This window comes from Nesoenas mayeri (assembly GCF_963082525.1).
Source record: "Nesoenas mayeri genome assembly, chromosome: 1".
NCBI classification, from domain to species: Eukaryota; Metazoa; Chordata; class Aves; order Columbiformes; family Columbidae; genus Nesoenas; species Nesoenas mayeri.
The window spans coordinates 130078702-130102748 of record NC_137541.1 but is presented as its reverse complement, the minus strand read 5'-3'; the positions used below and the strand labels follow the sequence as shown (position 1 = coordinate 130102748).

At 46.5% G+C, this 24047-nt stretch overlaps 1 protein-coding gene across 1 annotated transcript; it reads left to right on the top strand.

Annotated features, from left to right (window-relative positions):
• Positions 1-15061: 15061 nt before the first annotated feature.
• Positions 15062-23455, top strand: ACP6 (acid phosphatase 6, lysophosphatidic; the record flags this gene model as incomplete). The annotated part of the gene is made up of 10 exons (XM_080360872.1): positions 15062-15286; positions 16558-16686; positions 16780-16910; positions 17557-17636; positions 18464-18551; positions 20145-20277; positions 21014-21114; positions 22460-22555; positions 22864-23029; positions 23315-23455. Exons 1-10 carry the CDS (start codon positions 15089-15091, stop codon positions 23453-23455), a joined length of 1263 nt encoding a protein of 420 aa, XP_080216998.1. The 5' UTR covers positions 15062-15088.
• Between the last annotated feature and the right edge of the window lie 592 nt (positions 23456-24047).

The window sequence follows — 24047 nt, the reverse complement described above, 5'->3', positions numbered from 1 at the left end:
CTGCAAATGTCCAAAGTATGAAGAATGCAGAAATTCATTATTCAAAAAATCAGTGCAGGGTAGCAGAGAGCCTGACCCGCAGCAATGGCCAGCACTGCTGCCCACCAGCATCAGCAGGAGCCGTGGAGCAGCATCTCTCCCGCCAACGCTGCTGTGGCCTCTTGGGAAGCTCAAGGCAGCAGGAGGGGAATCGCTGTCCCCAGGAGAACCCCCTCCTCTGACACCACTGCTCCCTTGGGAGTTTCTTTGCAACAGCATGGTCTGGCCAAAAGGATGCCCAGGGCCTTTATAAGCCTGTGTTCAGCGCGAGAATTGAGGTACGGACAGCACACAATCTCTCTCAGTCTGGGCCTAAGAGTAGCTGGCACCCAATTTTCTACTCATCCAAGCAAGAAAGAATGATTAAGAACTGGCACAAAGCTGAGAGGCAGCTGGAGGGGTATAGTGCCACTGTTTCAATCATAGACCACAAGTGGTTTTCTCTGCTCAGCAAAGATCCCAGGGAAGTCTGATGCTTTTCTTCCAACCTGGTGAACTATCACCAGGTGCACAAAAATCAGAAATCTCCCAGTGGCAAAAGTGATGACAGAAAAGGGCAGCAGTGTCTTTACAAGTGGCACTAAAATAAATTAATAAATAACGTAGCCAACCAACAAAACCAAACAGCCCTGTTCAGGGCTATAATATCAACCTGGAAGTTGTTAAAGAGAAAACAAACAAACAAACAAAAATCGAGGAGGGAAATCAATACCTGAGCAACCTGGGATATGGAGCTCTGTTCTGGGTTCACATCACACCCAGCTCTCAGAGCTGAAAGAGCTGGTTGGGCTATGAGGAGGTTTGAGCTGTGATTGAGACTGGTTTGCAGCAAGAAACACCAGGATAGGGACTGGTCAACTTTTACATTAGCAGTCCGGTGAGAACTCAGCCTCTTCCCTCTTTCCCCAATAAAACTTCTAACTGTCCCAAGGAATTCTGGCACCTCCTCCCAGCACGGATTACAGGAGGGATCCTGTACAGGGCTGATGCCAATTTTTTGCACCCATTTGTGAATAAAGTGCAACATTTTGGGGATGAGGTTTACCAGAAGCAGCAAAGGTGTAGATGGACGCAAAATGAGAATGGAGAGCAGCAGCTTAAGATACACTTGTTTTGGGGAAAAACTGTGACTGAAGTGCAAAATTAATGGCGTAGCTTTTGCCTTAAGCATTCATGGCTTTCATGGTTTAGATGATTAAATATCTTTCCGGGAACCATAGGATTTGTAATACCAGGTGTATATATATATATATATGTATATACACATAACATTGTCATGAAAATTTGATGACAGAAAAAGAGAGGCAATCAAATGAGCTTATAACACTCTATCCAAATAATGCAGAAATGCTCCATTTTGCCTCCAGTGAACATTGGTTTACATTTTTTAAAATGAATCTGCTGAGACCACATTCACATACCACCACTGGTTTCCCACAGACATTTGAGCAATTGAGTTTGACGGGCAACAGAGTTCTCAGAAAACAAATGTCAGTCACAGAAACTAAATTTTAAAATCATACAGGCCAATATCCCCCCCAGAGGCAGCTGTGTGTTCCTTCAGCCATCGGGAAGCACAAATATTGTGTAACCAATCCTGCCTATCACAAAGCAAACAACCACCTCCACCGGAGAGTATGTCCAATAAATACACACCAAAAGATGTTTTAAGGATAGTTATGCATTAGATCAGTAATAGAAAACATGTGAGAGAACCATGATGTACTGGCTCGTGGAAATAATGGCTACTCCAAAAGCATTTTTAGGACTCATCCACTCATGCCTAGGTGTTGTGTGAGACACAGCTATCCATGTGGGAATCCCACAGTAGGATATAGGGAGATAAAGGGTGCAGAAGATCCCGCTTTCTTGACTGCTCATGAAGTTCCCATGGGAAGGTTTGAGTCCTTCAGCAGTTTCTCCACATGAAGACGCTTCACCATTTTGTGCTCCCACACAGAGGGTTTCATCACCCCCTCGTCAAGCCCCTGCACTTCCCAAGCACAAAAGTAGCGAAAGCACTGTGAAAGCACAACAGTGCTGGCATAAAACGTGCTCCCCCATCCTCTAATGCAGTTTGCCACACAGGGCATCGTAGCCTACCTACTAACATAAAACAACCAGTTTCTGGGTGAATAAGAGCAATTGTACTACATTTACTATCAAAAAGCATTCGCCCAGAGAAAGCCAGGAAGCAAAACTCAGAAAGGCTGCAATATTTACTTATTCTCTTAAAATTATTTCTGGACCAAGGCCTGTAGGACTGCTACGTTAAGCCACGTTCCCCCATTGAGGTGGCTATATCTCATTAGCAGATCAGGCGCTTTTTTTCATTTCTGTATTATGAACTCTGTTTGCCTGGCCCTTGACAAGCTCCTGTGAGGCAACAGCCCCGCTGCAGCATTTGTAGGAGCAAGACCAAGCCCCCTGCAGACCATTGTTGGTTTCTGAGAGGACACCTCCATCTCTCAGCACTGGACAACAGCAGGAAAGTGCCCAGGGTTTACTCCCAGTTGGGTTTTGTGACTCACTATTCATAAGCAGAAGCTCCTTTTTATCATAAGGTTAATTTAGATGGGAAAGGTCAGGACAGATAGGGCCAAGCTAGAGATCAAAATGAACTGTTAGGGACCTGCAAGAGAGTTAAATTTTCTTGCTCGTCTTGGACATGAATTTCACCTTAAAAAGGCACGTTGGCGATGGTCGGCTATACGACGATATAAAGAAAGCGAGACACATCAAGCAATTTTTCTAGAAACTGGATAGGGGTTGCTAGGACATGACATTTTTAACAGCAGCCCCAGCAAAACCCGACACGCTCATATTCGGCTACACATAGGGTTTCACTAGAAATCATGTTAGCCACCAGCTCCTACCCTTAAAAGGAATCAGATTAGCAGGGAGAGGCAAGCCTGAGGTCAGAAGCTTGCTGCTATTTGTTTGGGTTTGTTTTTTAAGTAAATGCCGTGCCAGCTCTTCAGCCTGGGAACAAACTTTGAGGTTGAAAAATGCTCCTGACAGAACCAGTTTGATGGGTGCCAGGCTACGGGCAAGACGTTTCAGAAACAAGTGTCTAAAATTAGCCATTGCTAAATCACGTAGTCTAATGATGCCATGATCAGTTCCCACCTTGCTTTTCTTCTGCCTCAACCCAGATTCAAGAAAACACTTAGGCACACTTGTATTGCAAAAATTACCATCACCTTTGCTGCATAACATGAACTGCCAAACCAAAAGCATATGTGGTAGCTGGTATTTCACTGAACAATGGGCTTTTTTCCAATTCGCTTTCCCCTTACAGACCATGGCAACTCTTTTCTCAACTTTTTTTCCTCTGAAATTGGGATTTTGTATTATTTTTCCCCTCTCCGTCTAGTGTTCTCTTCAGATACGGTTACACTTTCATCTCTGCATTTCTAGTTTCTCCAGATTCTTTTCGTCTCTGGCATTTCCAGATAAATGCCAAATTTGAGGACTTTCTGAAAAGTCAATTGAAGTACCCAGTCTTAAATGTACAATAAGGAAAGAGAACAATCCTCACTGATTCCTGATGGACACCTCTGACCACACAAGCACATCACAGGCCCCAGCACAGTGAGGCACCCAGGAGCTTGAGGACATCCTCAGAAGCACAAGCTGAGGTACCTCAGCCCTTTTCCTCTCCCAGTGCACACCTGGGGGTACAGGGAGCAGCCTCCTTCCTACGGTGCAAACAGGCTCTAGCTTTCCAGAACGCTCCTCCCCACAATTCAAATCAGGGTTGCCGCTGCCTCGTGTATATTTCTAAGCAAGCAGCAAGGCTGCGGTACACATACATACATGCATCACATCACAGCGTCACACATCCATGTCACCTCAGACTCGGGAACACGCAACAGCAGCTCCAGCATTACCCGCAGCATCTCTGCACCACAGAGTGGCCCACAATGGGAGCCCACAGCTTGCCCTGTTTCACTTAGCAAGACAAAGTTAAGAAGCATTTTAATCCTGTTACTCAAGTACTTACAATGGGGACAGCGTTTCTGACAACCAATTGGTCTCCTGACAGAAGCGCTGTTATAATGAGGACTATTATTTTAATTAACAAGTGGAAAGCACAGTCTGGGGATGAGGTAATTTCTAATTATTGCAATGGGGTTTAAAAAGGTATGCACTGGTACTAATAGAAGTTATTGACCCCACTGGAAATCACTGGTTAAGGTTCCCTCCCCTGCACTAAGCAGACAGTCAGACCAGCCACCACACCATTAAAACCTACAAATCTGTGAAAAGTTTGCTGCAGTCGATACACTGCAGTTCATAATGATTATTTTTTGTCCACAGTGCTGCTGTTTGTTTCAATCCATTTAGCAATTATCATGAGCTCCCCAGTTCAAATTAGGGTAATTGAGAGTAAGAGAACATGTAATAATTTTTTTTACTAAGGGAGACGTGCCCCATTCCTTTCTCTGATTCATTTGTTGACTCTGTTGACTTGCAGTCATGTTTTACCAGGTATTTTCCTTCAGAAATGCCAAATGCATCATGGACTATGTTGTGTCGTCCCTTTCTTACAATCTCACCATCAATGAAGATTTTAAATCATACCTTTCTCTTCTGATTTATTCTATTAACCTACAAGGGAAGGACATTAAAATCCAATGTGAAGATGGTTTTGCCTCTGACTTTTTCTCGTGGCTGAAGCCACAGATAGAAAAACTAGAAAAACTCATGTGTGTCAACAATCCTTAAAATAAATACTAAAAAACAGTCTTACGACAAAACCAATGCTAACCATACCATTGTCTGGGATACTTCACATTCTTCCTCTAGAGGAATCTCAGTCACCCGCATTAAATGACTCCCAATTGAGACATGAGAACTGGCAGCAGCGTAAATACCCATGGAGCACCGGCTGGTACAGCTGACAGCTAGATGGGATCAAAATGGCACTAAAAGATAACACTGAATCTGGACAAGCAGCTCTGGCACCTGCCTGAAACTTTGGAGAGTGCCCTCAGATCCCCACTCGAGCAAGTTTTGTCTTTGACAAGAGGCAAGTCACCTGAGCCTTTCTTTGCCTGAAATTCCCATCTGGAAAATTAATATAGTGGGCCTTGCCTCCTGCTAATGAGGTGCTGAGATCCTACAGGAATGCAATGCCCTGAGATAGACAAGAGATGGACAGGGAACCGGAATAAAAAAAAAACTTTGCATCCAAAGGAAAATCAGAGGAAGACAACTCAGGATAACAAAAAAGTTTAAACTCTGTGTCTAGAGCTATAGTAAAACACAGATATGGCACTCTGTATGTACCCACACAACATGCAGAAAAGCAACGCAGGACCATTTCCATTTAGTAATAGCAGTTTTTGTAACCACGGTCCAGGGGCTGTCAGGCAAGACCCAAGGAAAGGCCATATCCCTCATTCAAACAACTACTAATATTGTTTGAGAAACAGTTGAGCGCTTGCATATACAAAACCTTCTGCAGGCATTTCGCTACCTCGCAGCCTTCCTGGTGAGGCAGGGAATAAGTGTTATTCCCACCTGCCAAAAGATAATCTGAGTTGAAAAGGACTACTGAATGCTGTCTTTGGAAAGGACTACTGAACTACTGACTTTGACTCAGCTCGAGCTCTCAATGCTCCCTCCACAATTCCCATTGTGTGTGAGGACCCAGTTTCAAGTTCATTACCTTCATGTTTTGAATTAGCACCTGCCATCTGCATGAAAATGTATTATTTACAGCTACCATTTCAACAGCCTTCAAAAACTATGAAAACTCTCAGAAGAGATGCAGCTCGCTCCTTCCAGCGCTGTTGCAGGACACGGGCTCCTGTGTGCTCTTCTCTACTTTGCCATGGATTCAGGGCATCACCCCCCATTAAGTCTTCTCACAGCACCATCTCTCCTAGGTGTGCACAAGAAATCACAATGATGTCTGTAGGACTTCACTGGGGAATGGCACAGATTTAATGACTGTGAGCTGCTTTGCAGTGTATGAATGAAATACACTATAGACTTATGAACCATAAAGTCAATAAGGGCTAAACATGTATTTGTTCATTAAAATCATCAGCTGCTGATTTGTACTGGATTTCTCTTGCTGATTGCACATAATAGCAACACTCATGTTCTTTGTTTATGAATGTAAAAAAACCCCATGGTCTGTCTCATCTCTCTGCTAGTTCTTGGAATGAGGAGCATTCACCCCATGATTTTGCAATTGGTATCACACCAGTTCTGGAGACTGCCCAGTCTCTGCCATAATTCACCTGGTTTTGTGCTTCCTTATAGCTGGAGTGGGCTAAATGCTGTTGGCTCCCCACTGATTTACACCGTCCAGCATCTGTGTCAGTCTGATATGCAAAACAGTTTTTTCCATTTGACCATACGAAACACGTTAAAGAGAGCTGCCACACATTTGCAATTAGGCACTGAAAAATAAAGTGACAAGACTCAATGTCTGCTTTGAAAAAGCTCTGGTTTAGCCCAATAAAACTAATTTTAACAAACCTATGGTGAAAATGCATTTTTTTAAAAAGGTTTTGGGTTGTTGGTTTGTTTTTTGGGTTTTTTTTTTTCCCCAGGATACAAGAGCTGCAGGACCTAAAATAGAAGGATGAGTTATAAGCCTTTCAAAGCAGAGATTTATCATGGAAATTCTGACAACCGTCAATGTGAGCAATGCCGCCAGGCACCACTCACAATCCACTGCATCTTTCAGACCTGTCGGGGTTTTTTAGAATGGGCTAAAAATAAATGGAGCAATATATACACATACACACATATATATTGTTCAAAAAAGAACAGGTGGTCCTGCCAGCAATATAAACACAGATGACTCTTGAAAATAGCTAACAACCACCCAGCTAAGCAGCCTTTCCTAGCCATGCAAGCAGCACGTTCAGAGCTCTCCTTGAGTTCTCTCAGTCTGCAAGCCATAATCATCTGAGATCCTGACACTGTCGTGACGAGGTCTGAGGACTTCCAAGAGTCTTGATCTCCATCACTCAACGTATTCGCACAATTCCACCCTCCTGACCTTCTGCGGATTATTGCCCTTCTGAAAATAACGCACATGGAACAGCTGGTGGGGCCAGAAATGTCTTGAATGTAAATAGCATAGGTCCCAGAGATGAGGTTTATGTCCTCTCTTCTAGCTCCCTACCACTTGATCTGACCCTCATCCTCATATAACAAAGAAGAGTCTATACTGAATGGGAAAAAGTATCAGGGTGCTATGGACAGCCCACACGGGCTCAAACAGACAGTCTGGATGAATGAGTGTTGAAACCCACCAAGTCTACCACCTACAGGGAAGGCAAGGAAGAAAACAGGAAGCAGCCCTGGAGTCTCAAAACTTAACCAAAGCCTGAAGCAAAATGAAAGGGTAACATTTTAGCCATGGTTCCAGTTGTGTCTCCCCAGTCCGTGAGAGTGAGAAAACAAAGTTCACGGGTTGCATCACATATATGAATTCTACTGTTTGGTCACTTCTGTGCAAGTATGAAAGCATAACAAAACAACTCACTTTGCTGGGAACCTACTGTAAGGTTCAGAATGACCTCTTTGTAGCCTTTTTCTCCTTGGTGCTTAGAAAAAAGGAATTGGAGTACTGTGTCCACTTCTGGGCTCCCCAGTTTAAGAAGGTCAAGGAATTAGTGCAGGGAGTCCATTGGAGAACTACAAAGATAATCAGAGAGAGACTGAGAGGGCTGGGTCTGTTCAGCCTGGAGAAGAGAAGGCTGAGAGGGGATCTCATCATTGTTTATAAATATCTGAAGGGTGGGTGTCAAGAGGATGGGACCAGACTCCTTTCAGTGGTGCCCAATGACAGGATGAGGGCCAACAGGCAGAGACTGAAGCACAGGAGGTTCCATCTGAATATGAGGTGAAACTTCTTTACTTTGAGAGTGCCAGAGCACTGGAACAGGCTGCCCAGAGAGGCTGTGGAGTCTCCATCTCTGGAGGTATGCAAGACTCGCCTGGACACATTCCTGTGCGATCTGCTCTGGGTGAACCTGCTTTAACAGGTGAGTTGGACCAGATGATCTCCAGAGGTCCCTTCCAACCCCAACCAGTCTGTGGTTCTATAATCATTTACACCTGCACCATCTCCTTTTAATTTCATGTCATCCCAAAACACTTGGTGTTACATCTATTCACAAGAAGCAAAGGAGGCGGTAAAGATTGTAAGTGCCAAATGGTTAAACACTGCCACAGGGGAGCACATCTGCCCCCACTTCGGAGCACCAAGCCACTGGATGCAGGATCTCAGCAGCAGGGAAGGGCTGGCAGCTCTCCCACCGCACCCGCACACCTCCACCATGCACACATGGAGAGTCCACCTGACATGGCTGGGGACAGCTTATCCAGCATCTCAGCCTTCATCTGCATAGGAAAAACTCCTTCAAAGTTGAAGAGAAAACTGGCCTGCTGTTATCTCAGAGAGGCGCATAATTGAGTCGGCAGGATGCCGCCGACTACCAAATGCAGCAGATGGCTGTAGGCATCATCCAGTTTAGGATGACAAAGTTCGAACAAAAGAAAAACAGAAGGCAGGGAGCACATCTTCTGCGCCTGGCTACAGGGCAGGGGATGAATCTTTACACCATCAGTGTGTCACCCAGCACACGGACGGCTTCCAGCTCTCCAGCTGCCCTGCTGGCTGTGACCAAATGCCCAAGCCTCGAATTTGAAAGAAAAAGAGGGGAAGAATCATGTGGTCACAGAAAAAAAGAGACAAGAAAGAACCACTGACTGTCTGATACCCTGCTTCTAAAATCCACAGAAAAAGATCTCTGTAAACATCCTCATGATACCACGCCTAAATGTCAGCACTCTGACTTCCAGGACTGTCTCACATAGCCTGCAGGAATTCAGAAATAAAATTATGACCTGCAAGTATCTATACACACCATTTCACTCTTGGAAGGTAAATGGCTGAGGTGAAAGCATGCAGAAAAGGAGACAAGATGCATAGATCTGTACACTGTACCACGAGTGGTGCCTTATGAGGAGGGCTTGGTCTGCAGTGGCATTTAGGAGTTTATTTTTGCCAATTCCACCCCAAAGGATCACAGAAATTAGGAGTGGAAACATTCCTTCCATTTCCCAGGCGCCTTGCTCACAAAGCAGCTGGCTACAAGGTTCACGATGACAGACAGGCTGGAGTAGACAACAGCGATACAGCTCCACTGGAAGCAACACAGCACAGTTAAACAACTTACAAATAAATTTTTGCTCTTTGTGAACACAATACAGCTTATATGCCCAGACTGACTAGTTTGTAATAGTCACTGTGGTCACCGATCCCAGCAGGACACAGAGACATCACTCGTAGCTCTGCAGCTGGGAATGGCAAAAGCTCTTTTGGCCACAGAGTAAAGCAGCCCGTACTTCTGAACACAAATACTGTGTGCACTCTTGCTTGTGTTGTAAGAGTGGGGACCCGCCACTTACAACACCTGAGATTTCAGTAGCCATAGCCACTTCAAGGGACCAGAGCAAAAGCACTTAATTGTACTCAGCCATTTATGGGAACATTTTGGAGTGCAAAGGGTATTTGGAAGGGTAGGAAAACACTTTGTGCTCAAGAAGAGCAGCAAACAGTCCACCCAGAAGTGGCTCTGGTAATTAAAGTACCTGGCCATTAAGATATATTCCATATGCTCCACGCCATTCATGGAGCTGCCACACAAGACCAGAAAAAGGAGACGTCATGTTTGGCCCGAGCTGCTCGTGGCTCACTTTGGGCCTGGTTATGCCACCCTCCTCTGGCAGCCAGTGTCACTGCTGTGTCCCCAGCACAGCTGCAGCCTGTGTTGCATAGAGCTGTGAGAGAATGTTTCCAGTCCACTTCCCTTGCTGAACAAAAAGCGCTTGGGAAGGAATCAAAGCAGCCAAGGCAATATAAACCTATTTTCTGACCTCTACCATTCAGGGGGAAAAACAACCACCTACCTAATCGATGCCCAGATTCTATTTCTATTCTTGACCCTGCAGACATTTTGCAGTAAATCTCTGATTTACACCACAATAGCTACAGTCCTTTGTTCGGGGAGAAGGTGTTTACCTAATCCAAGAAACAATCACAGAATCATAAAGTAGTTTAGGTTGGAAGGGACCTTCAAAGCTCATCTAGTCCAACACCCCTGCCATGAGCAGGGACATCTTCAACTAGATCAGGTTGCTCAGAGCCCCGTCCAGCCTGGCCTGGAATGTCTCCAGTGATGAGGCATCAACCACCTCTCCGGGCAACCAGTGCCAGTGTTTCACCACCCTCATTTCATTGTAAAAAATTTCTTCCTCACATCTAGCCTGAATCTCCCCTCCTTTAGTGTAAAACCATTACCCCTTGTCCTATTGTAACAGGCCCTGCTAAAAAGTCTGTCCCCATCCTTCTTATAGGCACCTTTTAAGCACTGAAAGACTGAAATAAGGTCTCCTCAGAGCCTTTTCTTCTGCAGGCTGAACAACCCCAGTTCTCTCAGCCTGTCCTCATAGGAGAGGTGTTCCAGCCCTCTGACCATCTTGGTGGCCTCCTCTGGCCTCCCTCCAACAGGTCCATGTCTTTCCTGTACTGAGGGCTCCAGAGCCCAGTAAAACACCGGAACTCATGCGGATAAATCGTTTCTTTGGTGGATATTTTTGAAACACTATTTAATGTCAATCCACGTTGTGGGACAAAAATCTAATCATGATATTATTTGGTCACATACCTTATCAATGTATCAGCCACACAATGACTGTGTGGTTTGGTTGAATTATGAAACTCACTATGACTCAGTTTCACCTTCAAGAAAATTTGGATGTAAATGCAAGTTTGTCATACAGAGTGTTCTGAAGCATGATATGTTTGTGACACACTATAAAAAGGTAAACAATAGCAATGGTAATACTTTGCAAAGGTAGCAGTCATTGTAATTTGGTTAAATTCCAGACAGGAGGAAAATTGCACACTGGTTTCAGCAAGAAAGGTTTCCTGAAACTTGCTTATTCATTAGAGTTCATTAACTTCCCCCCAGTGAAAAAAAAGCTCACCCACAGTGGCTATTTGAATAGCCTTCTACTCCTTGTCTGGCCACAAAAAGCAACAGGAGGGTAAAAATAATAGGTCCTTTGAAAATGTTTCTGTAAAGATGATGCATCTCAGAATAAATTTCTACATAGTTGTACAAAGGAAAAAAAGGGCAACACCATTTGCTAAAAAATTGACAGCCGCCTGCTATTTTGGAGAGCTCTCCTCTAATTGCACGCACCTGCTGTGGAATGGTATATTCTAAAATATATCTCAACAGTAATGCTGCTTGGCACCAGCCAAGTCCCCCCAGGAGGGACCCAGTCTTCACAGGAACTGCGGTTTTCTTCCAGGATAACATTCGACTAGAAAATAAATAAATTCACTGTGAGCCTCTTTCCTTGTTCCATCTCTGATCATTTCTATCATATCACCTCTCTCTCTCTTCCTCCTTTCCTCCCTCCCCTTAATGACATTTTCCTATTCCCTCTCCCCGCAGCATCCCTGAACCCCCTCTTACCCTCCCACAATGCAAGATTTAGGCTTGGTTCCTCCATTTGTTATTTTCTTGGCTTGTGAGATATTTTTTCCTTCTCTCTCTGCTCTGGTCATGCCTCTGTGTTTCACATGCTCTAAGCTCAGAAAACTGAGGTAACCCTTTCAGAACAGTACTGCTTTGAGAGACATGAGATCACCGTACTCCTCCATCCACACGTCCTGGTGGCTGTGACAACCTCCTACCAGCTCTGGCCTTCATGCAGGTCACCATCCTCTCCCTTCTTTTGCTCCTTCACCCTTGTCCTGCTCCCTGTGTGTACCAGCTGCTGGTGACTCCTCTGGTGCCTCCAGCCAGAGGTCCTGGGAACTCTGCTTGCACCCATGCTGGGTACCACTCCTAAGAGATAAAGGTAACCTCAGGATGGACACTCAAGGGTCTCTGATTCTATGCCCAGGTCTTCCTCACAACATAAGGCAAATTATTATGCTCTCTCCACTGCAGATTTCTGTCTGTAACATGGTATTTGTATTCCTGAATGGTTTGAGGATATTTGCCCTTAAAGTGTGGCAAGCCTTCAGCTGCTCTGGTGACAGCGTCATAGATGAGTTTCCAACAGATCCCTCTGGGAGCAGGAGACCCAGGGTATGCCAAGTGGACGTTTACAGGCACATGCATTCAGCTTGTTCCCCAGCCTGATACCAGCTTGGCACCCATGCCACATGTATCCACACACGGCTTCTCTTCCTTTCAGGGGTGACTTCATGGGAAACAATCTTGTCTCTCTTTCCAGGATTTCTTTAATTGCCTGCAATGGAAAAAAAAGGACAGCGGGACAGCTGGAAGCCAGGGCAAGGTGGATGGGATAGGAGGGTATGCTGGGGATGAGGACACTGTGTCCTCTCATCCTCACGGTCCCAGCTGACCCAGGCAGCCTACAAGCTGACAGCACCCACTGTAGGTGCTGAGCTTTTGAATTCAATGGGGCCAAACAAAGGGTCTCTGGTGGTGTAGGGGGCTGCTGATGCCAGGCCAACAACTGTGATGCCAGCCCTAGTGTTAAGGGTCAGGTATGGCTTTCTGATGCTCACTTCGTGTGTCATCTAGGGCATGCCATTGGCAACAGACCAAAGGCAAAGCTGCAGGACGCATACAGGAGACCAGAAAGCTCAGAGTCCTGGCAGGCAACAGACCTGCATGTTTCAGACCAAGCAGAAAATCAAAGTCTTAGAGGTAAGACCTTCCCCAGAGGAAGGGATGCTCCAGACTAGGGCAGCAACAAAGCACAGAAGGGGCTCCTTTACCTTTTGTAATGAGCTGTGGGCACTTTATGGAGCCCTGAACACATCAATGCCTCACTGTAGCAATCTCCACTCAGTAGCTTTCCTGAAGGCCTCATTTACTGTAGACACCCTCTTCGGCCCAGTCTCCATTGCATTTTTGTGGTGTACTACTTTTCAAAAACCACTTTCCACCAGTTCCAGCGCTTCAGGGAGTGCTCCAGCTCCCAGCAGACAGCACCTGCTTCCAAATGGGAAAATAAGAAAGAGAGAGATAGTGAGTGCAGTGTAGTCTGGTCTGCAATTATCTGTGGGCAAATTAAAGAAATTATCTTTACACACAGTAAAATAACTGATAGCTTCCATCAACATCCCAAATTTCTGCAAAACTTTTCCTGATTTCCCTGAAGAGCCTTAAAATGTTGATACTCTGAAAGAGTAAAGATAAATTAGGGTGAGACAGACAGGACAAGTGCAACCAGGGAAAGAAGGGCCCCAAAAATCATCAGCATATGCAGGAAGAAAAGGGGGGACAGGGATTGTGAAAGAGATCCTGGGTAGAGACCTAAGCCTACAAGAAAAGGAATACTGGAGCCTAAAAAATACATAAGGAGGCAGGATGGCAGGCTAGAGGAAACACAGAAAATCCTAATAAATGCAGGTCAAGCAGATATAGTCTAAGGAACAAGCAAACCGCTTATTCCCTGATAAAAATACTTGTTTATGCAAGAGTGACATCACCACCACGTCTTGAATCAGCAGGTTCAAAGGAACCAAAGACACATGAACCTGTTGATGGTTTTATAATGTCTAAGAAAGGCTTTACAGATACACAGCTCTCCAACTTTCACATGTTCAAAGTTATTAGCTGCTAAGCTAAAAAGATACTAAATAGCACTTAATTGTTAATCTGTGCAGATTCACTCGTCCTCCACATCATTGCCAGCAAAGAAGCAGCAACGGTTTGAAGAAACAAGGAGTGGAACATTCACCTCCAGGCACCAGGTTCACATTCACCCCAGGATGGCTTCGCCGAGTGCTGCTGGGAGATGCCAAGAGGCAGCTCTGATGTTACAAACAACTAACCCTGAACTTCAGGTGACAGGAGGTTACCTACGTGGCAGGGCCATGCCTTCACCCTCCTCCCTGCCGCAGCTCATCTCCAGGGCTGTGCCGGTTCCCAAAACTGCGGTGGAAACAACAGGTGAGACAAGAGAAGCTCAAGGCCCACTGCTCCCTTCCTGGGGTGCTTGCGCCTGGGCACCCAAACTGAAAATGACCTTGTTTACCAAACTCACGGTGGAAGGAGCCCTCATTTAAACAACAACAAACAAAATGCCAGCAGCCTGCCTAGCAGCAACTGCAAACCTTTGCTGGTGATGTGAATGGGGTAGCTGAGCAGGGGCAGGGGGAGAAAAAGTTACAGGGGTAAGAAGCTGTTCTCTCTGTCAACATTACCATTAAGATACGAATGCGAGGGAAATTTCTCCTGCTGCTCGTGCAACATCCCCGCAGGCTGATGAGAAGAGCAAAGTGATGCATAGGGGTGACTGGCCCACACATGAGCTGAACACAACATCCTCCCCAAAGCTCCCTCCCTGATCACTGGCTGTGAACTGAAAGGCACAAGCAGACAAGATGGAGAGGAGCCCAGGGACCCCCCCGTCCCTCCTCCCAGGCTGTTCCCCCCGCACTGAACTCAATGCACCGGGCAGCGCGGGGTCCTGCACCCGGACACACCACGCCCGCGGCCAAACGTGCCTTCGGAGGGAAAGAGTGGCAGAAGAGCAGACCGCGGCAGGAACCCTCCGCTCCGGGACAGCCGCGCACTCGCACCCGGCGCGTCAGCCCGCAGGAAGCGCCCGGCTGTGCCCTCGCAGGAAAATGGAATAAAAGAGAGGGAGAGAATGGGGAGCAACCAGCAGGGAGGCTGCAGGGCGACAGCGCTGCTCCGCTGCAGGAGGCGCTGACAAAGCCCGAATGCTGCCCCACTCCGGGGCTGCTGCTCCCGGGGGCCCCGGGGCGGAGGCGTCGCAGTTCCCGCCTCTCCCGCCCAGGGCGGGGCGGGAACGCCCCCCGAGCCGCGCCCGACTCTGCGCGCCTGCGCACGGCGGATCCCCGCCAAGCCCGCCCCCGCGGCGCGGTGCCCGCTGGGAGTTGTAGTTCACTGCAGCCCCTGCTGCTCATCGGAGCCAGCGGAGTGGACTCCACTTCCCGTCAGCCCCCGCGGCGCTGCCGCCGGGTGCCGGCAGTGGCAGCGCCGCCGCCATGGGCTGGGGAACTCGCCTGGGCCTCCTGGGCGGCCTGGCCCTGTGGGCGCAGCGGCGGCGGGCAGCGGCGGCCGCCGGACAGGACGGCGGCAGCGGCAGCAGCAGAGAGCGGCGGGACCTGGAGCTGAAGCTGGTGCAGGTGGTCTTCCGGCACGGGGCGCGCACCCCGCTGCGGCCCCTCCCGGGGGCAGCGCCGGTGAGGACGGGACGGGAGCGGCGGGGCTGCGGAGCGGTGGCGGCTGCCCGAGGGGCTGCAGCGGGCGCCCTTCCCCCGAGGCGGCGGGGTGGCCGCTGCCGACCTGCTGCTGTGCTTCCATCGGTCTGGGTTTGGTTTTGGTTTGGTTTTCCCCTTCCACGGCGCTACCGAGAGTAAACTTGGGGAAAAGGCGGGAATTTGGGAGTGCTGCAAAGATGATGAGGGGTCTGGAGCATCTTTCTTATGCGGAAAGAGAGCTGGGTCTGTTCAGCCTGGAGAAGAGAAGGCTGAGAGGGGATCTCATCAATGCTTATAAATATCTGAAGGGTGGGTGTCAAGAGGATGGGATGAAACTTCTCTCAGTGGTGCCCAACGATAGGGTGAGGGGCAATGGGCACAGACTGAAGCACAGGAGGTTCCATCTGAATATGAGGAGAAACTTCTTTACCATGTGGTGCCAGAGCACTGGAACAGGCTGCCCAGAGAGGTTGTGGAGTCTCCTTTGGAGATATGCAAGACCCACCTGGACACATTCCTGTGTGATCTGCTCTGGGTGAACCTGCCTTAGCAGGTGGGTTGGACTGGATCTCCAGAGGTCACTTCCAACCCCAACTATTATGGGATTCTGTAAAGCAGAACAGCGATGGCATGGTCCCACTGCCTGTTAGCGGGTGGGGCGGGGGAGGTGATGGCAGAGGGAACCATCTCCATGGTGGCTTCAAGAAGCCACCCAAGGAAGGACATAGTGGTGGACTTTGCAGGGCTGCAGCCACTGGCAGCAGCAATAACTTGTGTTATTGCTGCTGCCAAGGACTTTGGTCTTTAGTGCCTAGTGCTGAGCCGTTCCCCTGCACATTACAACAGATGCTTGGCAATGTGCCTTTATGTGCCTCAGTGTCATTGCAATTGATCCACCTCCCCAAGGCCTCCAGTGAGCTGGCGGCTATTAGTTCTGGTAGTTAAGCTAAAGAAGCCTTTCAGTGTGTAACAAACAGCATCAATAGCGATTTCCTACAGATTCTCCTCCTGTAAGGGAAGGAAAGCAAGTCCTGTGTTTCAGGCACATCACCTGTGCGTGATGCACAGCAGATCAGCAAATCCAGGGTGCAGCACTGCTGTAATTTCTGTGTGTGCTGCATGAAGACATCAGTTCTTTTTGGGTCTGTGTTGTGTTATTGGCAAGGCAGCACAAAATAACACCCCAGCATTAGTTTAATGCTCTTGAAAGTCCTCATTTTCTACTGAAGCACTGTTTGTCTGTTTTTAAACAGGTAGAATGGCATCCCACTCTTTTAGATGTACCCGCTCAGACAAAGTTTGATTACAAGGTGACTGACCTAAACGGAGGGCCTCAACCTCCCTCACCCTATGATGAGCACTACAAAAAGATCACACTAAAGGTGAAGCAGTCTTTCATGGTGGTTTCATGTTCCCTCTGGAGACCTGTTTATTTCCATGTTCCACTGGAGACCCTTCCTTTTCTTTGCACTTAGGGTGGTGCAATTGCAGGACAGCTGACAACAGTAGGGATGCAGCAGATGTTTGCCCTGGGTCAAAGGCTGAGGAGAAGCTATGTGGAGGAAGCCAACTTTCTCTCACCAACCTTTAAGCCTGCTGAGGTCTAGTGAGTCTCTCGTTTCCCTTCTGGACCTTCCCCTGTTTGCCTTAATGAGTAGCCCTGTGCTAGGGAAGCTTTCTAACCAGCATATACTTCTCCACCATATAGCAGACTGGCTGGTCCCTTGGCCTTCATCTCTGCTTAGCCTGGAGAGCCCGCTATTAGAACTCACACATGACACAAAGCATCCAGCTTCCCACAGCCCTGAGAGGGATGCCAGGGACAGATTCATCCCACCCTACATTTAGCCATTGACAGCAGTATTATGCGTCTCTATGGTGAGTGAAGGGAAACAGGTATTTCTGGAGCACAATTTAACTTGCTGTAGATTACACAGATAAGTTTGGTGAGCTGAAGTGTACCCCTGCTGCTCACGTCAATAATGCTGGGAGTGTCTGGTTTAGAATGAGATAAAAATCACACCACAGAACTACACATTTGTTATCTCCACCGTCTCTGAAGGGAAGTGAAAGGGCTGTTCAGATAGAGGTGTCTGTTTTTCAAGATAGTTATAGCAAGGCAAGGTGAATTCCACCACAGGTTTCCAAAGCCAGAGTGAAAGCAAAACCTTTAGTTCCACCAAGTCATCCCCAGCTGCAGCCATATCCAGATGGAGAAAGTGCTACCTCACAAACTGCTTTCTCTCTTTCAGCATCCGTTCCACCAATATATTCCGGAACCTGGAGTCCACACGGTGCCTGCTAGCTGGGCTGTACCAACAGCAGAAAGAAGGTTGGAGAGACTTCTCACCAGCGCCTTTCCTTTCTCAGTCTTCCCTAGATGCACATACCACCTCGCACATCCCAGCTCTCTCCGGCTCCTGGTTCTTGCTTCTTCCCCAGTTCTTCACTCCTGACCCTCTTCCCCTTACTCTCCTAGTTCTGTATGTTCTTTATCAACTTGTCACTTGCTCCCTCTCTTTGTGTAGCTTTCTGGGGATGCTCAGCTTGGATGTGTTGCCATGAATCCTGCAATTTCAGAGCTACTGAGGAGGTTAGCATTAACCTGCTTCAGAATCAAGAGGGCAAAAAGTTCCATATTCAGTGTTCACGAGCTGCACATCTGAAAAAAGTTTCTCAGAGAAATTCAAGTATCTCAGCCATAGGAGTACCAAGATCCTTTACAAGTTTGGTATCTCGAGTAACTTTCAGCTGTATCCTACAGCTGACAGCTACTTGTATGTCTTAGAAACATGCTCTGGGTTTTGAAGATCTAGTTTCTGCTCCCTCTGTATTCAGTTCCAGGAACAAATAGCAAAACTGACGTGCCATAGCTTCTTACACCTCATGACATAGAAGCTGATTTTTGTCACGTACACAAATACTAGAAAAATGAACACACAACTGAAAGCTTCATAAGGTGCACACTAGACATCGCTGTGGAATTAAATGCTGTGTGTACAAAAACAAGCACAGTGGCTTGTGTTGCAGGTGATAGCTCAGGGGGAATTACTAGCTGACAACAATGAACTTGAGCACAAAGCCCATGGGAGTGATTAAAGCAGTCTAAAGACACACAGATGCACTAGTGATCACATAAACTTCCTTCTCGTTCCACAGGATCTGTTGTCATTGTCACTGATGAAGCAAGCTCTGAAATCCTCTACCCCAATTACCACAACTGCCAGCGCCTGAAATGCTTGAGCAGGTAATTGCCAGCCATACCTCCCCATATGATTTCACTGCTGTTTCATTTCAGCAGTAGTAATTTAAAACAGCACGTTTGCTTCCCATTTCCCAATTTCTTCCCCTGCCACTTACTGTTCTTTGGGCATGGTTAGCTAGTTATATAAAATAACTCGGTGAGTGGAGTCATACACCAAGCAGTGGCACCAGAAGAAGAAAAACAGAGACTTTTTCTTGAAAGACCAATTTAATTTAGTCTGTGTCTAGCAAACACTCATTACTAACTAATGTACAGCTATTCTGCGGTATTGCTGCAGGGCAGAATTAATGTCATCTACATTCCTTAACAAGCCTTTCAAGTGTGAACATACTGGGCCTCCTTTTTATATTGAGTTTCTGGTTTGGGGGTTATTACAACATTCGTGTCACTTTTATACCTTGAAGAAACTGAAATATACGCAGCCTTGACACATTTAACAAAGACTAATGAAGTAAAATAAGGAATATCCTACCTAGAAAGAACAGTCATGTTTGCAGAATTAAGTACTCTAAATGTCTGTGCCAAGTTAGGCATGGGGTGGAAACTGAACAAGAAAGGCAAATGTATTACACTTTGGTTGGATTATACATTAGCATATTTTTGTCCAAAATTCAAGAGTTGTCAGAATTCACTTGCAAAAGCTCATTATATAATGCTCGACTCTGCAGGCCAAGGGTTGTTCTTGGCAGCGCTGAGGTGACGGCCCATAGAAGCAGTTCATTCAGCCTCCTCTGGTAACATCAACTGTCCAAAACGGGAGTAAATTGGAAGCTTTTCTGCTCCCTCCCCCCCAGCCCACCAACTGAGCACATTTTGTGACCATGTCAAGGTGGATTTTTTTAAGCTGCAGTAAGAAGCACCACCTGAGCTCACAGGCTACCTCCGCCAGAACTTCTAGCACATTTCATTTCAAACAGAAACTAGAGCTGTTCCTAAAAAAATTAAAAAGCAAACTTAAAAAACATTTCCCACCTCCACCCTAACAGATTAGGGTCAGAGGAAACAAAAGCTATGCAACATATTTTGCTTGATGTACATGGCCAGCATAGATTTTCTCAGCTAAACTTTTAAAAATAAAAAACAGGGTAAAGAGGCAAATGGCTTCGAACAAAATGAGGGGTGAATTTAAGCTATATGTGAGTATCTAGGTGTTTCCCTTTTCCCACACCATACAGCAGTCAGTTCAAACCTTCTGCCTTTTCTTCTTTCATGAGCCAGTTAAAGGCTACTCCCTGAAGACAAAGACTTGTACTGTTCCAGTATGACCAGATCTGTTAGCTGATACACAGCCCTTGCTCATGGGAACCACTTCTGGAGTGTTCACATCTCATCTTTATTTTTTCCTCTGCCTCTGTGAGAGCAAAGAGCCAGCTACAGTCCTTGAAATCTGGACAGAGTGTCTGTCTGCTCTGCAACTCCAAACATCAGGAATCCCTCAGTATTCTGTGGTGCTTCTCTTCTATGCCTCACTGATATGAGACAACTCCACTGGGCTGGAGTCACAAAAAAAACCCCAAAAGGTAGAAAGTCTGATGTATGAAAAGTTTTTGTTTTGTTTTCTTAATTCCTTGACAGGCATAAGATGAAGAATGCTTCACAACAGCCAGGTATCTCTGATGACTTGAGAACAATTAAGGAGAAGATGGGTATTGATGGTGATAAGTCTGTGGATTTTTTTCTCCTCCTTGATAACATTCTTGCTGAGCAGGTGAGCTGAGCAGTTCTGTTTCACTGTCACAGAAAGAAACATCCATCTACCTACATATGGATATATGTATGTATATATGGAGAAAACCACCAAGTGCCAACACCCACTGATACCAGAGGGTACCCTAATGCCTTTCTATGCAGCCCAGAAAGTTTCTAGAAATAGCATGGCCTTTTTAAAAAGCGAGACATGGAGTCAGCCTTGCTCTAGGATGAAGACTCATCTCCGGTATTTATGTTCTTACCTTGAAGTCCAGTATTTCTTTCATGTGTAATGAAGTAGAGCTAAGAGAGCAGTTGGGCCCTGCTTTACCCCATTACAAAGTGTTTTCCCTTTTCTGTCAGTCAGCAACTAATAGACATCTTAATCCTGGTTCCAGTATACTACCTGTAAGCCAATTTGCTTCTGCTACTGGCATATTTTTTTGGAATGCTTGTACACCCCTTAGTACCTCTTGTTTGCTGGAGCTAATGGTAATTGGTCTGTCTGTCGGCTGAATAGCTCAAAGGCCTTACACTCCCTTCACACAGAAATGTATCCTCAAGAGCAAACATCCATCCTTTTAGTACATGGAGAAAGTCTGTCTGTTTAAAACCATGCTAGAACTCCTCATAATGAATACCATAGTACAAATGCTGTGACGTGAACAGCTGTTTTCTGTGGGCAGTCACCCACATGTTTTCAGGCTGAGTTCAGAAAGGGCTGAACCCTGTTCCGCTGCATCTTCTCCTTCCAGGTGCACAATTTGCCGAGCTGCCCTGTGCTGAAGAACTTTCAGCAGACAGTTGAGCGTCGATCTGTTGAGTCACTGCTTTTCCTTCTGGAAGACAGTTCAAGGTGATTGCCCGTGTCCATGCCTCCAGCCTTAGGGGTTGTCTTAGGCTTACCCAGGATGGAGGAGCTATACCAGCTTACTATGGCAGATACAAGCCCTTTCTGATCTGCCGCATTCCCCCACCAGAGGCTACTGCCCCCTCATGAGGTTCGTGCCTCAGCCATCTCCATGAGAAGTCCCGTGTCCTTAGGAACATAAACCAGGAAAAAGAGTCCACACCGAGGAGGCCAAGATGTGGGCTTAGGTCCTGTTTTGCTGACAGTCATGGAGAGAGTGGTCTCCAAGCAGTAAGCCACTGAGGCAGGCAATGAACACCTCTGTTGCCACAGTTAAGTGAACCTGTGTCAGAGGCAACAGCAGAAGAGAACAGGAGATGCTTCCAGCCTGGGCACTGAGGCAGCACAGGCGAGGCTGCCTTTGCAGAGGCACAGCGGCAATCCAAATTCCAGCCCAGCGATGGCACCTGCGCAGCTGGGCTGAGAAGTGTTGATGCTAGTGGAAAGGGTGATGCCAGGCCCTGCACACATGTAACTACTTGCAAAAGAATCTGTTGCTACATGCAGTTAATTGCCTCCTCCACAGTTGTTTGTAAAGGTGGCTCTGGTGCTAGCCTAGCAGCCGTTTTTGTTTCAGATTCATTCACAACTGCCATGTTCGCCAGCTCTTGTCAGGCAGGGGCACAGGACTGCCTCTTCTGTTAGGACAGTCGTCCTCAGCCTTTTCTTTAACTTGTATTAGAGGTGTTGGGTACTGTAAAACTGATTTCCCGCACTCCCACAACACCCAGGAGATCCACAGTCACGCTCATTCTGCATTTCCACTAACGTATTAATTAGGTAGAGGGAGGTTTTTTTTTTTCCACACAAGAAGTTGTCTAAAGATCTCCCCTTTGTTTAATACAGGGATAAAAACTAATTTTTAAATATAGCTGCCCCCTTCTTCAATTCCACACCCCCTTTCCCACCAAAGACCTCAACCACTTCAGTTGCTGTCAACTACAGTCATCTTTCTCTAGCTGAAAACCATGCATCCAAAAATGACAACTAGGCAAACAAAATATAATAGCATAGAGAACATCAAGGAGTTTCTAGGTTTGCCATTATGTGGGCCACACCTCATGAGACTGCTTGTTAACGCATCTCACCTCCCTATCTGCAATGACATTAGAATCTCTGTGGTGACCATACAACTGCTGAAACAAAGTAACCACAGCCATTGCATTTAATAGTTCTTCACTACACTCAGTACATTACCAATTTGTAAGAGAAAAGCAGGTTCCCAGGTGTTCATTTGCATTTTTTTTTTTAAGTTTAGCAACTAGTAGGTTTATTTCTGCTTCTTTTATAGAGAAGTTCTTCAGATGAGTATTGGTCTCCTTTTCTATGCCTTACAGAAGAACATTACGGAAGCAGTAGATTCCTCATCTCCAGCTGAAAAGGCCAGGTACAGGGCAGATCTCCTCCTCTAATTGTTATAGATTGACTTGTTATCAGTGCAAAAAGCTGGTTCAGAAAGATGTTGAATGCGTGGGTAAAGAGAATGTGTGCTCACCTGCTAGAAAAAGCACCAGTGCCATATTTGCTTTTGCTGAGTTAGATTGTATGTGCAGCGTACTCTTTGTGTAATCAAGACACCAGCCCTGAGCTTTGGATGCCCCATTGTAGCATTAGCATCTAGCCATCCATGGAGGAACACAGCCAACATTTTAGGTTTGCCTTGTTTTTCTTTTATTTTCCTTCCCTTTTTATCAGAAAGCTCATTCTCTATGCTTCTCATGACACTGCCCTTATTCCTCTCCTGGTGGCAATGGGCACCTTTGATCACAAGTGGCCACCATATGCTGCAGATGTGACCCTGGAACTGTATCAGCACCGGCCATCCAAAGAGTGGTTTGTTCGCATGACTTACCATGGCAAGGTAAGATCCCAGGGAAGTCCGTCTCACAAACCTTGGGCTTTTGTTTTTGTCATGCATGCATAAAAAAAACAGAGTAAGGCACCTAGAGCACATCCATGGTAGCCCAGATCTCTTGTCTGTTGAGCTATTTATCTACTGTGAGTTTAGGCAAAGACTTCGAACCTCTGCCTCTCTGTGTCTGTGCCTTGACTAGCATGTTTCCCTGACACAGAATACATCATTATCAGTAAAAAAAGGGCTTTGGCAACGCATGAGATCTGCAATTTTGTCTCTTTGTCTTCACAGGAGCAAGTGGTAAAAGGATGTAGAGCAGGTCTCTGCCCACTTGGAGAATTTTTAGAAGTTCTTGCACAGTACTCTGTCAGTCCAGAGGAGTACAATAACCTGTGTTCCCAAATGGAGGGGAATCAGCAATCTGACTCATAAATAGCTTGTCTTAAATTAAAATGAGTATATTGTCACAATCTTTGACTATTTTTCTTTATAATCCTCCCAGCCTTCCCCTGTTTTAAAGACATTTTAGATGAGGTGACTTTTTCCTACCAGACACAGGGTGGCACAGTGTCACTTTTCACTGTTAGCAGCAAGATGAAAGAAGCGGCTTAACAGAATGGCTCGAGTTCACTTCTGAGGTAGCCACACAAAAGCACAGAGAGGCTGAAAACAGCAAGAGAGAGAACAGCCCTGTTTAAATTGCCCTGCTGCTTCAGGAATACGAGAGAAAGCATACCTGTTCCTCATATGCTGGGACTGTGGGATGAAGCCCAGCTTGCTCTGTGCTTCCAGACTTGCGAGCTTTGACATAGTGATTGCTTTTATCTGTGGCAACCTGCAGAAGCCACTGCGCTGTTCCCTTTCTTCTATCATGTTGGAGGGTTGCTCTGCAGACGGGTGAACCTCCCAAATTGCATAGCATTTATCTACTCCATCTTCTTGAGGGCATTTTTGTGCAGGCAAAACTTCTGCAAAGGGACAGAAAGCCTCCAAACCTCTTCCCCGCTCTCCTGTAATTATGGAG